The following is an 18,866-nucleotide window of genomic DNA, read 5'->3' on the forward strand; positions in this document are numbered from 1 at the left end:
TCCAAAGAGACCTACAGGAGCAATTAGGGTTAAGTGCCTAGACAGCTCTGGGATTCAAACCAGCAACCTTTAATTTACTGGCCCAACACCCTTAACCACTAGGCTACCTGCCGCCCATAAGTTGAACGGCTTTATGTGGGTTTTAATGTTTTTACAGGCATCTGATAAACTTATTTCACTGTATTTTCTCTGTTTTAAATATGATTTTAAAAAACCATAGTCTTTCAAATTTCAAAACTAAAGTCTTTCAAAATTCAAAAACCCATAGTCTTTCAAAATTCAAAAACCCAAAGTCTTTCAAAATTCTTGATTTTATGTCCTAGGCCTACTCAGTGTCTGTGAATATACAGTAAAGGCTCTTTAATAATAGGCAAAAGGAGTGAGTTCTTTACGTGCTGATTTACCAGTAGTGTGTTTCTTTCTACAGTATGTCTGCCTGCCAGGGGCTCTGGGCATGATAGATGTGTTTATCAATTCAGCAGTTGAGGCGGAAGGAAAAAGAGTGAAGCAGATGTTTGCAGCTGCACACCAGACTACAGGGTGGAGTGGAAGCAGGGTGGAGTGGAAGCAGGGTGGAGTGGATGCAGGGTGGAGTGGATGCAGGGTGGAGTGGATGCAGGGGGAGTGTGCCGTAGCCTGTGTTTGTGAGTGTTGGGAGCACGGAGGAGGTTATAGGGGGGTTACAGCACAGCGCAGTGGGTAGGGGCCGACCAGGGGTGGTGGGTGGGGGACGGGGGTTGGAGTTATAATTTAAAGGAGCCTATTCCTCTGAAGTGTTTGCCAGAGTGCACCCCAGCAAACACAATCACAAGTCTGGTTGGTTGTGCTTGCAGAACTAATGAGGGCTGAGGAGCACATTGAGGGCAGAGGAGATGAGAGCTTTGATGTTCTGGGTAATGTTTTCTCTCTCTCCCTGACTCTCTCCCTGCATGTCCCACATCAAAAATTAAAGGGGAGTCAGTCGTAAAGCAGATGTTTTGGAGCTATGCATTTATACAGAATAAACTTTATAAATCCTCTCTCTCTTTCTCCTCTCGCTCTCCCTCTCTCACAAAGTTTGCCTTTATGTATAAATGTAAAATATCAACAGTAGATATGTGTGTAGATGGGTGAGAGAAAAATAATGAATGAATGAATGAATTCAGGTTGAAACACAACAAAATGTGGCATAAGTCAAGGGGTGTGAATGCTTCTGAAGCCACTGTATGCATCAATCTACTGTAGGCTATCTTTCAATCTAGCTAAACATACTGAATCGTCTTCTGTTAAACATACAGTACGATCATCCTGCCAGTCAACGTCGAGGACTTTTATCTTTCCTAACTTCCCCCCTTCTCTCTCCTTTTAATTCAGCAGGGTCTGGTTGTCATTACTCTAGGGGCAGTCAATGTGTTGCTGTGCATGTGTCAGCGTCTGCAGACCGCATGGTAGGAGACAGGGAGAGAGGGGGAAGGAGCAGGAGAGAAATCAAATCAAATTGTATTTGTCACATGCTTTGTAAACAACAGGTGTAGACTAACAGTGAAATGCTTACTTGCCAACAATGCAGAGAAAAAAATACTAATAATACTAATAATAACACATGGAATAAATACACATTGAGTAACGATGGTTACTTTGCTACATACACAGAGTACCAGTACCTAGTTGATGTGCAGTGGTACGAGGTACGAGGTAGTGGTACGAGGTAGATACTGTATGTACATATTATTATGAACTATGAAGTGACTAGGCAACAGGATAGATAATAAACAGTAGCAGCAGGGTATGTGATGAGTCAAAAGAGTTATAGCCAAAAGGGTCAATGCAGATAGTCTAGGTAGCTATTGGTTAATAATTTAACTAACAATTGAGCAGTCGAATGACACAGGGGTAGAAACAGTTCAGGATTCTGTTGGTTCCAGACATGGTGCATCGGTACCACTTGCCGTGTGGTAGCAGAGAGAACAGTCTATGACTTGGGTGGCTGGAGTCTGACTAGGGCCTTCCTCTGACACCGCCTGGTATAGAGGTCCTGGATGGCAGGGAGCTCGGACCCAGTGATGTATTACCCTCTGTAGTGCCTTGCGGTCGGATGTCAAGCAGTTGCCAAAGACACAACCAGTCAAGATGCTCTCATTGGTGCAGCTGTAGAACTTTTTGAGGATCTGAGGGTCCACGCCAAATCTTTTCAGCCTCCCCATGGGGGAAGAGGCATTGTCGTGCCGTCTTGACGACTGTGTTGATGTGTGTGGAGGGGTGTGCTCGGCCCTCCATTTCCTGGAGTCTACGATCAGCTCCTTTGTCTTGCTGACGATGAGGGAGAGGATGTTGTCCTGGTTGTCCTGTTGTCCTGATGGTGTTGGTGTGGTGTGCAGGAACACAGTTGTAGTGATAAGTTAGTGTAGTGATAAGTTTAGAGGTCACTACAGTGTTGAACACTGAGCATTCTCACGTAGGTGTTCCTCTTGTCCATGTGGTAGAGGGCAGTGTGGAGTGTAATAGAGATTTCGTTATCTGTGGATCTGTTGGGGCGGTGTGTGATTTGGAGTGGGTCCAAGGTGTCTGGGATGATGGTGTTGATGTGAGCCATGATCAGCCTTTCAAAGCATTTCATATCTACAGATGTGAGTGCTGCAGGCGATAGTCATTTAGACAGTTTACCTTGGCGTTCTTGGGCGCAGGGACTATGGTGGTCTGCTTGAAGCTGAGCATCCGCTTCATCTGACCACTTTCGTCACTGGTACTTCCTGTTTGAGTTTTTGCTTGTAAGCAAGAATCAGGAGTCCCGGGGATTAGGGCCTGGTACGGGATGAGCAGTACATCCGCAGCTGCCAACTCGTTGAAGTAGACATTTTATCTACATCGAGGCTAGTGATCGCTGTTCTGATGTCCAGAAGTTGTTTGCGGTCATAGGAAATGATGGCAGAAATATTAAGTACACAAAATAGCAGAACTGGTCAGGAACCCGTAGGACGGCAGCTATACATCTCCTCAGTGCCAGAGAGAGAGACGGGGAGAGAGAGAGAAGGGGAGAGAGAGAGAGAGATGGGGAGAGAGAGAGAGAGAGAGAGCAAGAGGAGAGGAGAGAAGGAGACAGGGATAGAGAGAGGAGAGACGGAGAGAGAGAGAGATAGAGGGGGGAGAGAGAGACGGAGAGAGAGACAGGGAGAGAGAGAGAGAGAGAGAGCAAGAGGAGAGGAGAGAAGGAGACGGGGAGAGAGAGAGGAGAGACGGATACGGAGAGAGAGAGGAGAGAGGGAGACGGATACGGAGAGAGCGAGTGAGGAGGGAGGGAGAGAGAGAGGGAGACGGGGAGAGAGAGAGGGAGCGAGAGATAGAGAGAGAGACTGGGAGAGAGAGAGGGAGGACAGGAGAGAGGGAGTGGGCAAGGGAGACGGGGAGAGAGAGTGAGAGAGAGAGAGGAGAGGAGAGAGGGAGACAGAGACGGAGAGAGAGAGAGAGAGAGAGAGAGAGAGAGAGAGAGAGAGAGAGAGAGAGAGAGAAGAGAGAGAGAGGGAGACGGGGAGAGAGAGAGGGAAGGAGGGGAAGAAGAATAGGGAGTGGGAGAGAGAGCGAGCGAGGTAGAGACAGAGAGAGACTGACAGAGCCAGCGGTAGACAGACAAAGAGGAGAGGAAGACAAAGCGATCCAGGGCTGTCCAACCTCTCTCTCTTACACATGAGTAGAAACGGTGACAGGAAATTCCCCTTCACAGCAGTAGCAGCAGCTCCAGGGTGAAATGATAAAGGAATGAAGAAATGCAATCCAGAAATCCAGTTATCCCTTATCATTCCAATCCCATAGCAGTACTTCTTAGTCTCCCCCTCTCTGCTATTCTCTCACTAAATACCAGAGCGAGCGCACTTGATCCAGACACAGTCTACCTAAGGGGTGTCTCAATCAGTGGACACATGTTCACACTAATATTGATCATTGAAGGCTTAAGACCATCTGAATCTCCCGAAGATCAAGCTGGATCCCATGGTGAGTATATTCCCCATATGTGCATGTCTGAGAATGATCTTATCTTAAATCTAACCAGGCACTGAATGGTATGTGGGATGACTGTGTAAATCACCCAATATCCCTGTCTATTTGTCTGTCTGTGTCTGTCTTAGACAGACAGGGACACAGCGTTCTCAGTAGCAGCACCACATGATGCAGTGAATCTCCCTTGGCTGTGAACCCTGGACAGATGATCTCAGGCACACACATACATAGACGAAAGAGACTGAATGGTATAATCACCACTCTCTATCCCGATTCCTCTCTCCTTTAGTATTAAAAGTAATGATTTCAGGAAACAATATCCTGCTTCAATAACAACCACATCTCTCTGCATAAAGCAAGTGGCCATAAAACAAGTCTCACCACCTCTCTCCTGTTTGGAGTGCAAACCACCTCTCTCCTGTTTGGAGTGCAAACCACCTCTCTCCTGTTTGGAGTGCAAACCACCTCTCTCCTGTTTGGAGTGCAAACCACCTCTCTCCTGTTTGGAGTGCAAACCACCTCTATCCTGTTTGGAGTGCAAACCACCTCTCTCCTGTTTGGAGTGCAAACCACCTCTATCCTGTTTGGAGTGCAAACCACCTCTCTCCTGTTTGGAGTGCAAACCCCCTCTCTCCTGTTTGGAGTGTAAACCCCCTCTCTCCTGTTTGGAGTGCAAACCCCCTCTCTCCTGTTTGGAGTGCAAACCACCTCTCTCCTGTTTGGAGTGCAAACCCCCTCTCTCCTGTTTGGAGTGCAAACCCCCTCTCTCCTGTTTGGAGTGTAAACCCCCTCTCTCCTGTTTGGAGTGCAAACCCCCTCTCTCCTGTTTGGAGTGTAAACCCCCTCTCTCCTGTTTGGAGTGCAAACCCCCTCTCTCCTGTTTGGACTGTAAACCCCCTCTCTCCTGTTTGGAGTGCAAACCACCTCTCTCCTGTTTGGAGTGCAAACCACCTCTCTCCTGTTTGGAGTGCAAACCCCCTCTCTCCTGTTTGGAGTGCAAACCACCTCTCCCCTGTTTGGAGTGCAAACCACCTCTCTCCTGTTTGGAGTGTAAACCCCCTCTCTCCTGTTTGGAGTGCAAACCCCCTCTCTCCTGTTTGTGGTGCAAACCACCTCTCTCCTGTTTGGAGTGCAAACCCCCTCTCTCCTGTTTGGAGTGCAAACCCCCTCTCTCCTGTTTGGAGTGCAAACCCCCTCTCTCCTGTTTGGAGTGAAAACCCCCTCTCTCCTGTTTGGAGTGCAAACCCCCTCTCTCCTGTTTGGAGTGCAAACCCCCTCTCTCCTGTTTGGAGTAGGCCTGTAGCCTTCCCACAGGGCACACTACGTCATTTCAACGTGGGTATTTGGGTAATATTTGGTTCACAGATTGATCAATGAGATTACAACCTACGTTCACCCATTTAAAAAGACAGCTTATTGACCTTAGTTGAATTTTCCAATTGATTAACACTATGCTTTCAACCATCTAAAAACACAGCCAAATTCCAATGCAAAATCAATGTCGGATTTTTGGTTTAGTTGTCATCCAAGTGTCGATGACTGCACTTTCAACAATTTAAAAGCATAGCAATGTTCAAATGTGAATATATGTCAGATATTTTGTTTATTTATACAACAGATTAATTAATGTGATATCACTGTGCTTCATCTAATAGCAGTAAGACCAAGGAGCTAATCGTGGACAATACCTAACAGGGGGGTGAGCCCATCCACATCGACGGGGCTGCAGTGGAGCAGGTCGAGAGCTTCAGGTTCCTCGGTATCCAAATCACTAAGAACTTAAAATGTTCCACACACGCACACACAGTTGTGAAGAAAGCACGACAGTGCCGCTTCCCCCTCAGTAGGTTGAAAAGGTTTGGCATGGGCCCTCAAATCCTCAAAAAGTTCTACAGCTGTACCCCTGAGAGCATCTTGATTGACTGCATCACTGCTTGGTATGGCCCTCAATCCCATGGCGCTATAGACAGTGGTGCGGACAGCCCAGTACATCCTGCCATCCAGGAACTCTATATCATGCGGTGTGAAAATTGTCAAAGACTCCAGCCACACAAGCCATAGACTGTTCTCTCTGCTTCCGCACAGGAAGCAGTACCGGTGCATCAAGTCTGACACCACCAGGCTCCTGAACAGCTTCTATCTCCAAGCCATAAGACAGCTAAATAGCTAACTAAATAGCTAACAAAATGGCTACAATGGCTGCACTCTGACATGTCACTACACATTTTACACTGACTGACACTCCAACAAACACACAAACACTCACTCCATCAATTGCTCACACACACATAACACGCACATACATTTATACTGACTCTACACACCCACTCACATACAATCATTATATACTCTGTTGCTGCTCTGTTTATTGTACACTGAGTGCACAAAACATTAGGAAGACCTAAGTTGTCCCCCCTTTTTGCCCTCAGAACAGTCTCAATTCGTCGGGGCATGGACTCTACAAGGTCTCCACAGGGATGCTGGCCCATGTTGACTGGCCTAATGCTTCCCACAGTTGTGTCAAATTGTCTGGTAGTGGATCTCTACTCCGAATAGCTTGTTCCACCTCATCCCACAAATGCTCAATTGGATTGAGATGTGGTGACTGAGCAGGCCACTGCAGTAAACTGAATTCTTGTGGCATTATCCTGCTGAAAAAATACATTTGCAGATGTATAGACTGCTGCCATGAAGGGATGCACCACCACCAGCCTGAAATATTGGCATGCGGCATGATGGATGCACTTACAGTACTCATCTCCATACCCTAGTCCTCCCATTCGCGTGAAACAGCAGGAACCAAGATTCATCAGACCAGGCAATATTTTTCCAATTCTCCAGTGTCCAATGTTTTAGTTCCTTAGGCCACTGCAATCACAGTTTCTTGTTTTTTTTCTGAAAGAACTAGAACTATGTAAGGTCGCCGGGCGTGCCATACCCTATTCGTGTCAAGGTACAATGAGTTGTGCATTCTTTTATGGGTCTTTGGGCACCAATGTTGTACTGGATTGTCAGTTGACTACCTACAGCTGTCTGTTGATCTGCACAATTCGTGTCAGCGTCCTTTATTCTCTTTCATCAATGACCCATTTTTGACTACTAGCCTGCCGTTGGCTGGGTGTCCTTTGTGTGGTGGACCATTCTTGATGCACACAAGAAACTGTTGAGCACGAAAAACACAGCAGCATTGCAGTTCTTGACACACTCAAACCGTTGTGCCTGGCACCTACTACCATACCCCTTTCAAAGGTACTTAAATCTGTTGTCTTGCCCATTCACTCTCTGAGTAGCACACATACACAATCCATGTTTCAATTACCTCAATCATCCTCAATGATTGAAGTGGATTTAACAGGTGACATCAATAAGGAATCATAGCTTTCACCTGGATTCACCTGGTCAGTCTATGTCATGTGGACACCTAGTCACCTTACCCCTATGCAGTGCTTTCCGAAAGCATTCGGACCCCTTAACTTTTTACACATTTTGTTACGTTACAGCCCTATTCTAAAATTGATTACATTTTTTTTAAATTCTCAGCAATCTACACACAATACCCCAAAATGACAAAGCAAAAACAGGGTTTTAGCTATTTTTGCAAATGTATTAAATATTTTAAACGGAAATACCTTATTTACATAAGTATTCAGACCCTTTGCTATGAGAATCGAAAATTGAGCTCAGGTGCATTCTGTTTCCATTGATCATCATTGAGATGTTTCTACAACTTGATTGAAGTCCACCTGTGGTAAATTAAATTGATTGGACATGATTTGGAAAGGCACACACCTGTCGTATATAAGGTCCCACAGTTGACAGTGCATGTCAGAGCAGAAACCAAGCCATGAGGTCGAAGGAATTGTCAAAAGAGCTCCAAGACAGGATTGTGTCGAGGCACAGATCTGGGGAAGGATACCAAAAATGTCTGCAGCATTGAAGGTCCCCAAGAACACAGTGGCCTCCATCATTCTTAAATGGAAAAGTTTGGAACCACCAAGACTCTTCCTAAAGCTGGCTGCCCGGCCAAACTGAGCAATCGGGGGAGAAGGTCCTTGGTCAGGGAGGGGACCAAGAACCCGATGGTCAGTCAGACACCTCACAAGTCCTCAACTGGCTGCTTCATTAAATAGTACCAGCAAAACACCAATCTCAACGTCAGAAGTGAAGAGGCGACTCCAGGATGCTGACCTTCTAGGCAGAGTTCCTCTGTCCAGTGTTCTTTTGCCCATCTTAGTCTTTTATTTTTATTGGCCAGTCTTAGACATGGCTTTTTCTTTGCAACTCTATCTAGAAGACCAGCATCTCGGAGTCGCGTTTTCACTGTTGATGTTGAGACTGGTGTTTTGCGGGTACTATTTAATGAAGCTGCCAGTTGAGGATGTGTGAGGCGTCTGTTTCTCAAACTAGACTCTCTAAGATACTTGTCCTCTTGCTCAGTTGTGCACCAGGGGCTTCCACTCCTCTGTCTATTCTGGTTAGAGACAGTTTATGCTGTTCTGTGAAGGGAGTAGTACACAGCGTTGTACGAGATCTTCAGTTTCTTGGCAATTTCTCACATGGAATAGCCTTCATTTCTCAGAACAAGAATAGACTGACGAGTTTCAGAGGAAACGTCTTTGTTTCTGGACATTTTGAGCCTGTAATCGAACCCTCAAATGCTGATGCTCCAGATACTAAAACTAGTCTAATCAGCACAACAGTTTTCAGCTGTGCTAACATACTTGTAAAAGGGTTTTCTAATGATCAATTAACCTTTAAAAATGATAAACTTGGATTAGCTAACACAACGTGCCATTGGAACACAGGAGTGATGGTTGGTGATAACGGGCCTCTGTACGCCTATGTAGATATTCCATAAAAAATCTGCTGTTTCCAGCTACAATAGACATTTACAACATTAACAATGTCTACACTGTATTTCTGATCAATTTGATGTTATTTTAATGGACAAAAAAAAATGCTTTTCTTTCAAAAACAAGAACATTTCTAAGTGAACCCAAACTTTTCAACAGCAGTGTATGTACCTTCATCACTCCAGTATCCCTGCACATTGTAAATGTGCTACTGGAACTGACCCCGTATATAGTATGTGTACTTACTTTCTTGTGAACATGCATGCTTTATATGATTACATAAGAAGAAACGTATAGTTACAGTAACCTCAAAATGTGGTCATTGATGTGCGGAATTAAATGGCCAGGTGCGCAATTAAAGGGGAATTACACAAAAAAATTACATTTAAAAAAGTGTTAATTTTCTTCCAGACCTAAAAAATTATCTTCTTATGTGATTTAAGCATTGACATGGGCTCAGAACATCCAACTGTGTTGTTTCTCTATAAACAATTGTAATTTTGAGAGTGAAAAAAAAAAGAGACAGAAAATCTAAAAAGAGGATAAAATAAAACTGCGAGAACATAATTTGGGCAAAAACATAAAAGATCATTTTGGGGGGAAAAGCACACATTTTATAGGGCCCACCTCAGAGTCGTTTATTAACCATTATTTTACCAGGCATATTGGCAGAAAACATAGTGCACTACTTTCTCTTGTACACTAAGGACCTGGGGAAGAGTTGTGGGGAAGAGTTGCGGGGGAGAGGAGGAGAATGTGCCTATTTAATAGAAAAAAAATATTTTTTACTTTTTTCAAATCAAATGTTTTTTCCACATAGATTCCACATCACAATATATTGACAAATTACGTTGAAACAATGTTAATTCAACCAGTTGTTCCAAGTGGGTTATGCCCAAAACCTCCAACCCTCCCACACCCCACCTCACCATCAGCTCCCTAATCCAGGTCATGGGAATGGAGCATGCCTTGCCTGGGTTTGATATACTCAATCCATGTGTGCCAATTCTCTACCTTTCTCTCGAAGTGGGCACTCATATACTACTTCCCACACATTTCATAGCATTGAAACTTATCAGAAATGCAGAGACCTATAATCACCGCTGTTCTCACAATGGAATGAGACAATTTCCGTCCGGCAACAATAAGTAGAGGCATATTTGAGACATAATAATTATATTGATTCACTAAATAAAACATAATCACAAAACAAACAGCAATAATACAGTGTGTGTGGTCATTTCCTGGTTATGAGTGGTACAGTTCTAGGTGCAGTATTCCCTAAATGACCTGTAGTTCAGTATGGCGAGAGGTCGAAAACATCCCTCAACCAAGAGCCAGACATGAGTTTCCTTCTCCAAGAAAATCCATAGACAGAAAAAAACTGTCCCCACTAGCTAGATGACTTGTGGTTCTGATTCTGTTGGTAGTAGAAACACGTTGAGGAACCATCATGCCTGGTTCTCTCTGGTTCTGATTCCATTGGTAGTAGAAACACGTTGAGGAACCATCATGCCTGGTTCTCTCTGGTTCTGATTCCGTTGGTAGTAGAAACACGTTGAGGAACCATCACGCCTGGTTCTCTTTGGTTCTGATTCCGTTGGTAGTAGAAACACGTTGAGGAACCATCATGCCTGGTTCTCTTTAGTTCTGTTTCCGTTGGTAGTAGAAACACGTTGAGGAACCATCATGCCTGGTTCTCTCTGGTTCTGATTCCGTTGGTAGTAGAAACACGTTGAGGAACCATCATGCCTGGTTCTCTTTAGTTCTGTTTCCGTTGGTAGTAGAAACACGTTGAGGAACCATCATGCCTGGTTCTCTCTGGTTCTGATTCCGTTGGTAGTAGAAACATGTTGAGGAACCATCATGCCTGGTTCTCTTTAGTTCTGTTTCCTTAGTTCCTCCTGGTTCATGCAATGAAGAATCGGAATGAAAGAATTTAAACCGATTAGTCTTGAGGTGCAGGTGCAAAATATTCAATGAGTATAATCGTCCTCTGGAGTTTATTCCCACATTCCATATCAGAACTCGTGACATGACTTATCTGTTTTCCAGCATCCCACTGTTGTGTTCAGGCTTTGTTGACTATTACGACTTCAGCTCAATTTCACCATCCTGAGCAGAGAAACACTCAGTCATTGGGTCTCATATGTTCCTCTCATAAACTGGTGCCACACAGCAGATGCCAAGCAACGGAGTCTAAATAAATTCACACACCAAAATAATATACATTTTTCATATACACAAAAACTGTACACTGTAATAGTAGCCTAGGCATTAGTTAGTTGAAATAATAATGCCTTACTGCTGTTTGAGTGTTCTTTGTTTCTGAACAGAGACCAGGGGAGCGCAGAACAGAACAGCAGATGGGGTCCAGGGCATTCTGATTATCATGGCTGAAAGGGCTGCATCCAAACAGGCAGAGGAAAGAAAGACAAATGACATGAGTCACCTCTTCCTCAATCTTTGACTTGGCATTTTGAGAATAACAACAGGCAACAAAGGGAAAATAGATCCCAGATGACGGAAAGAAGAAAAAAAAGAGGAGAAGAAGAAGAAGTGGGGGGTAAACCGATTCTGTGGGAGACTTAACAGACGCAAAGAGAAACACAAACACTGAAATGAAAGGTTTGGTTGGGTGGATGTGTGTACATTGGACAGAGTTAAAGGGTGGATTTAGATTTTGCCATCCTGTGTCCTGAAAATGTCCAGGAGAAACATGGAGGACAGTTGAGAAGAACATCAAAGACTGTGGTCTGACCAGGAACCCTTACCAAGATGGCTGCTAGTGCTGCATTGAAATAGTAGCACTCTTTCTCTCTTGTGGTGGCCCCATGTATCCCAAAGCATTAAGATGATTAAGTAAGTAAGAGTCCTGGATGGGCCTCGTCTACCCATATACCAAATGAAAGGTTTAGTTGTGTGGGTTTGTGTGTACAGGAGGCTACTGGTCTACTTACAGACGTTGACCCACTCAGTGACTCGACACTCCTCACAGAGCACGTAGCAGCACCAGTGGAAGCGGCAGTGGCACCTCTCACTACGTGTCTGCTTCAGGATATTGTGCCCTCTCCCGCAGCACAGGGACCCGCAGCTGTCCATGCTGTGGCTGGTCTTGTTGCAGATCCGTCCCTGGGTGCCCAAGGAGTCCAGGGACGGCTCCCGCTCACAGAAGTCTGGAGACTTCTCAAAGTAGACCAGCTCCCGTGACACACTCGGCCTCCGCCGACCCACATTGTTTGGGCTACCCACGCCCCTAGACCCAGATCTGGATCCTACTCCGGCCCCGTTCCTAACCCCATTCAAGGCTCCATTGCCAGCTGCGACCCGGGGGTTGAACACCCCGCTGTTCTTGTTCTGGGAGTTGATGAAGATGGCGGTGAGGAACTTATCCCTCAGCAGAGAACCCAGCAGCCTGAACTCAGGAGACACGTACCAGCAGGTCTTGAACTGGCAGCTGCCTGACGTGCCGTGGCACTTACACCTCCGCTTCATATTGTCAGTCACAAGCTGTGCAGGGGGAAACAATCATGTCACTATCCATAGAAGTGTAGAAGGCTTTTGATTGCAATGTACTAGGCTAACAATTATAAACGTATTTAAAGATACACTATGCAGAAATCGCTCCGCCATTTCCTGGTTGCTAAAATTCTAATAGTTTGCCTAATTTCAGGTTCTGTGACAAAACAAGCAAGAATGGCATAGTACCATCTAAACTGCTGTGAAATATATTTTCCATAACCAAAAACATTGTTTTTTACGCTTTTTGAAGCTGGTGTACAAAACTGAAAGTAAAAGATGAAAAAAATCTAACTGAAGAACGGGAAGCATAGAAATAGCAGACAAAGAACAGACATACAATTCTTAGACTCACTTTCAATTAAAATAAAAGCTCTATAACACACATTTCTATGTGAATTTGGTCAGGTCACCTAAAAAGTTACATATTGCAGCTTTAAAATGGTTTATACGTGTTTTATAAATATTTTATTGATTGTTTATGAATCTGTAATAAACGTTTATAACTAATTAATTAAATTAAATATTAAATTCCATAAATGTTAGAAAACTTGATGAATTCCATTGCGAAACCTTCACCAAATGAGAGCCTGAATCCTATCTGTAGTTATCATCTTGATAAAAATACACAAGATGAATCCTATCTGTCAGAGTCTCTGCTCACCTGTCGGCCCACCCTATTGTTGTGGATCCTCATGCGGGCGTGGATATCCCTTGGAGTCCCCCGGGAGTCCAACCAATCCCTGGAGAATCTCTCACCGAAGCGGGTGTCATGGCTACAGCCCCCCCACTCCCAGGTTTCCTGCTGGGGGCTGAAGTCCTCTGGCAGGGGATTGAGGAGGGAGGTGGGGTGGGTAGAACCAGAACGCTGGCTGGCTGGCACATCTCTGAAATCCTGGGGGGCGGGGGGGCCTCCTCCCCCGTCCCCTCCCAGGCCCGCTTTGGCCCCGCCTCTCTGTAGGGTCTGCAGCTGCAGTTGGGTGAGTTTGAGACGGATCTTGTCATCGTCCAGGCGACGCTTGGCCTCGCAGCCGCAGTCACGGAGCTTGCCCAAGCTGCAGGCAGAAGCCACGGAGTGTGCCACACCCGCTGCCAACAGGGACAGAGAGAAGGCAGTCTCCCTGAAGCCTGTGGGAGAGCGGAGAGAGACACATCAGAGTCCTGATGTCATCATACTGGGTATAATCTAGATACAGGAAAGCTTCATATCCTTTCATTATTTTCATTCTATAAAGGAAAACATGCGAAGAAATGCTTTTATGTCAGTATCCTTTTTTTGTCCACTATCCCCACCTATAGGGCCTAAAAGTCTTCCTTCACATGGAAAATATCCTGTCTGCATGTCCACCCTCCATCTTTCTCTGCCCCTGTGTCTCTCTCACCCCTGTTGAGGATTGCGCTCTGGTGGGGCAGCTTGTTGAGGCTCTCCAGGGCTGAACAGTTCCACCGTTGATCTCTGAGCTGGTGCTGGCACTCGTGGATGGCCACCTGGGATGCACACAAATAAATACACCACCAGAATGGACATTGGCATTTTCAAATCAAATCAAAGTTTATTTGTCACGTGCGCTGAATACAACAGGTGTAGTAGACCTTACAGTGAAATGCTTACTTACAGGCTCTAACCAATAGTGCAAAAAAAGGTATTAGGTGAACAATAGGTAGGTAAAGAAATAAAACAACAGTAAAAAGACAGGCTATATACAGTAGCGAGGCTATAAAAGTAGCGAGGCTACATACAGACACTGGTTAGTCAGGCTGATTGAGGTGGTATGTACATGTAGATATGATTAAAGTGACTATGCATATATGATGAACAGAGAGTTGCAGTAAAAGAGGGGTTGGCGGGTTGTAGGTGGGACACAATACAGATAACCCGGTTTGGCAACATGACTAAAATGATGGCCATCTCGGTCATTGAATCTTCATTCCAGACCCTGATAAAATATAGTCAAATATTGTATAAAACAATTCATTGTATTATATATATCTATCTATGACCTGCATGCCCTGCAGGGCTGAAGCCGTCACGTCGGGGCTCCGAACACACAGACGCATCTGACGCTTGCTCAGGCCCGCCAGCCGCAGGCAGACAGAGGTAGGGGTCAGCACTGGATCTCCTGCCACCTTCAGACCCAGGATGTCATTACACAGCACCCTGAGGTGAGGATACAGTGGAGGTAGTACAAGGTCATCACCAACTCTAGAGCAATATCTATCCGCGAAGTGCCTGCTCCGACCCTCCGTATAACAATGAAAGTGTCATGTAATGAAATGAACATTCACAGAAAGGTATTTGCTGACACAGCTTAACACTAAATTCTGGGAAAATATGTATTTTCAAGGAAATAGAATGTTGATTCTTATCTCTGGGATTACCATCCTACTGTATCTATATTCACTACTTACATTTTAATTACACAAGTTCCAGTGAAGCACAGTATTGTAAAAAAAAAAGTGTGCCGTAGAAACCTGGATGGCATTGTTACTAAACCATCTCTGTTTTGCATGTCCTTAATCATTCAGTCCCCCAACTGTTGGTTCTGATTAGAGTGTGTGTGTGTGTGTGTGTGTGTGTGTGTGTGTGTGTGTGTGTGTGTGTGTGTGTGTGTGTGTGTGTGTGTGTGTGTGTGTGTGTGTGTGTCATTACATGTCACAAACAAAGAAACATTTAGAAAATCGGGATGTCAGCGGTAACAGCAGGCAGCAATAGGCATGTTAGTGAGACAGAGTTGAACGCAGACATCAAGGCATTGTAACATGTGCACCAACAAGTTATTTAACTAAAATAGAATATTAGATCAACCTCAAGGAAATATCAGTAACTTAACAAAATCTTCCTCCGACTTAACTTTTCGTTTGAATTATTTCTCATCCCCGGAATGCTCATTGAACATCATCTCCACTTTATCAACTTCTCATCACTCTCTCGGGCTACTTACGTGATTGCAGGTGACGTAAGTGCCGCTGCCAAAATCAGGACAAGGTCCCAACTGAATTTATGTGATATCTCCATTTTGGTAAGCGTCTTTCCCGACGTGACATTAAAACACTGGTGTGAAAATCGATTAAAAGAAAAATTGGACAAGAGTGGAGTGGATTAGCGATGTGCCTCCAACAAAACGAGGAATGAAGAAAGAGAGCAGAATAGTTTGGGGCGAACGTGAAGGGGAGGAGGAGAGAAAATAAGGGAGGGGAGATGTCGCTACAGGCGGTTGTTTTCGAGGTATTGAGCTTCTGAGAAAAGCATCAATAGTTGACAAACCATTATGTGAATTTGACCGACAGCCAATAAGTGTCACAACATATCCAAAGATTTTTCGCGCAGGTACCATTTTCCTCACCAGCATCACCATCTGTGAGTGAGACATTGTACTACCATATAATAATAGAAAACACATTTATATGTAACATCACTGATATGGATGTTTACTATTTTGTTGGATACAACTGAAAGAAAACGAAAATGTATTCAGATGAAACCCAAGAGAGAAATCAGTCCAGATATGTCTAGGAAATAAATGACTATAGTGTTGGGGGGAGGGGATTGGTTGGTTGCTGCTGGTTCCACTGTACGACAGGGAGCTATAGAGGCAGCAGCAGGCAGGCGCACGGCTCTCTTCGCGGCGCTCCAATGATACTTGGGTAAACAGTCATCTGTTACCCCTCTTCCTTCTCCCTTCCTCCCACCTCAATCAGCTCGTCTGTTCTTTATTATTGTGTTTGAAACAACTTCATCATTCCATAACAGTTTGATATATTTTTTTCAGCGAATGAAATAAAACCATCTTCATACAGTAGGGAGAGGCTATGTTTAATGTAATTTGCAAACAAGTCATCAAAGTTTGAATTCAATTGACTTAAAGTTCAAATAAGTTATTGTTTATTGTCCAACTTCATCAGTTTTCGACTTGTTTGATAAACGGATATTTTCACGCTTCATAATTTTTCCTAGAGGAAAGTGTCGCACAAAACCAAAAATGTCTTCTCTCTGTCTTTTTACGTTTGGCAAGTTGCCTATAACATGTCTGTGCCAAAATAACACCCATCCTCTTGTCTGTCTTTTAGCCTTTGGAGACTATAGCTTCCCAAGAAATGACAAACGCACCAGATGAGATGCTGTGGCCTCTGATAAAGGTTTTCCACCCAGCTGGTTTAGGGTGTTTGATATGTACTGCACCATGGGATATCCCTCAGGTTGATTCAAATGAAGTAAAATAGGCTTTATATATCAGGCGCATAATCAGTTACTTGGCATAATACAATTATAATTTAATCAACAGGTGCACCCAGATAAACTATGGAGTTCCATTTCATCCTTGTTCACCATTCCAAATAACTAGATATTAGAACATAACATTGTGTGATGTAGTTTCATAAAATGTAGTTAAAACCCCCCTTAACCGCCGCCGGTTCACATAGTGACACCAATTCTTCATTTAATCTCCTTCTATTCCCTAAAGTCCGGCAATGAAAAGTGCATTAGCATTCTAGCTTGTCATGTATATCTAATTGGCTTAAAATGTGATTTGAAGTTGATTTGTGCATAAAGGGCGTCGCTTTATCCGGATTGCGGGGCTCTAATCTGCTCGGTGTCGCATGAGCGCCCCGGGAAGCCTGTTTGAGCAGCAACTTTAAGAAGCAGCAGTATAAATGACGTAGGATACCTCTCATTAAATCCTCTCGACAAAAGAACCCTTCCTCCTGCTATCATGTCATTAAACCATGAGGGGGAGAGAGAGGTTAGGCACGTTTGGTTCTTTGGAAGTTGTGGGAACATGTGTTTTTGGTTTCACATTGGTTGTGGGAACAAAGTCATATGTTTCCTGACCGATAAAACTGAATGTTTTTTTAAATGTTCTGAGAACAGAAGTGTAGCTTTTGCCTATTCTGGGAACGTATATTTTTAGGTTGCAGGGAGATTCTGAGAACGTTTTACTCTGGTACCTTGAAAGTTTTCCTGGGGGGAGGGGGGGGGGGGGGGGTATTAATGATATGAGAACAGAAAGTGTAGGTTATTTGGAAGTTTTTAAAGAACTTCCTTAAAACTTTCACTGAATGTTTCAATAAGACTTTTACACAAGGCGCTACAGAGGGTAGTGCATAGGTCCAGTATATATATCACTGGGGCTGTGCTCACTGCCATCCAGCACCTCTATACCAGGCAGTGTCAGAGGGTAGTGCATAGGTCCAGTATATATATCACTGGGGCTGTGCTCACTGCCATCCAGCACCTCTATACCAGGCGGTGTCAGAGGGTAGTGCATAGGTCCAGTATATATATCACTGGGGCTGTGCTCACTGCCATCCAGCACCTCTATAACAGGCGGTGTCAGAGGGTAGTGCATAGGTCCAGTATATATATCACTGGGGCTGTGCTCACTGCCATCCAGCACCTCTATACCAGGCGGTGTCAGAGGGTAGTGCATAGGTCCAGTATATATATCACTGGGGCTGTGCTCACTGCCATCCAGCGCCTCTATACCAGGCGGTGTCAGAGGGTAGTGCATAGGTCCAGTATATATATCACTGGGGCTGTGCTCACTGCCATCCAGCACCTCTATACCAGGCGGTGTCAGAGGGTAGTGCATAGGCCCAGTATATATATCACTGGGGCTGTGCTCACTGCCATCCAGCACCTCTATACCAGGCGGTGTCAGAGGGTAGTGCATAGCCCCAGTATATATATCACTGGGGCTGTGCTCACTGCCATCCAGCACCTCTATACCAGGCGGTGTCAGAGGGTAGTGCATAGGTCCAGTATATATATCACTGGGGCTGTGCTCACTGCCATCCAGCACCTCTATACCAGGCGGTGTCAGAGGGTAGTGCATAGGCCCAGTATATATATCACTGGGGCTGTGCTCACTGCCATCCAGCACCTCTATACCAGGCGGTGTCAGAGGGTAGTGCATAGGTCCAGTATATATAACACTGGGGCTGTGCTCACTGCCATCCAGCACCTCTATACCAGGCGGTGTCAGAGGGTAGTGCATAGGCCCAGTATATATATCACTGGGGCTGTGCTCACTGCCATCCAGCACCTCTATACCAGGCGGTGTCAGAGGAAGGACTCCAGCCACCCAAGTAATAGACTGTTCTCTCTGCTACAGCACGGCAAGTGGTACCGATGCACCAAGTCTGGAACCAACAAGACTCTGAACAGCTTCTAACCCCAAGCCATAAGACTGTTAGTTTTGACTCATCACATACACTGCTGCTACTGTTGACTATCTGTCACTTTATTCCTAGTTAGATGTACATCTATGTCAATTACCTCGTACCCCTGCACATCCACTCAGTACTGGTACCCTGTGTCTATAGCCAGTTACCATTACTCATTGTGTATTTGTTCTTACTTGTATTATTACGTGTTTTACTTTTCTATTATTTCTCTATTTTCTTTCTCTCTGCATTGTTGGGAAGGGCCCGTAAGTAAGCATTTCACTGTTCACCTGTTGTTTGCGAATCTAATGCCATTTTTGTTGTTGATTAGATTTAATAACACTATTAGCTTATTTT

At 44.7% G+C, this 18,866-nt stretch overlaps 1 protein-coding gene across 1 annotated transcript; it reads right to left on the minus strand.

The window, feature by feature from the left end:
• Positions 1-11,124: 11,124 nt before the first annotated feature.
• Positions 11,125-18,340, minus strand: LOC109878420 (protein Wnt-10b-like). The gene is made up of 5 exons (XM_031793340.1): positions 17,436-18,340; positions 14,346-14,502; positions 13,727-13,832; positions 13,009-13,472; positions 11,125-12,335 (listed from the first exon to the last, which is right to left on the minus strand). The coding sequence occupies exons 1-5, from the start codon at positions 18,338-18,340 to the stop codon at positions 11,778-11,780; spliced, it is 2,190 nt and encodes a 729-aa protein (XP_031649200.1). The 3' UTR covers positions 11,125-11,777.
• Between the last annotated feature and the right edge of the window lie 526 nt (positions 18,341-18,866).

The sequence above is a fragment of the Oncorhynchus kisutch genome, linkage group LG17, assembly GCF_002021735.2.
Source record: "Oncorhynchus kisutch isolate 150728-3 linkage group LG17, Okis_V2, whole genome shotgun sequence".
NCBI classification, from domain to species: domain Eukaryota; kingdom Metazoa; phylum Chordata; class Actinopteri; order Salmoniformes; family Salmonidae; genus Oncorhynchus; species Oncorhynchus kisutch.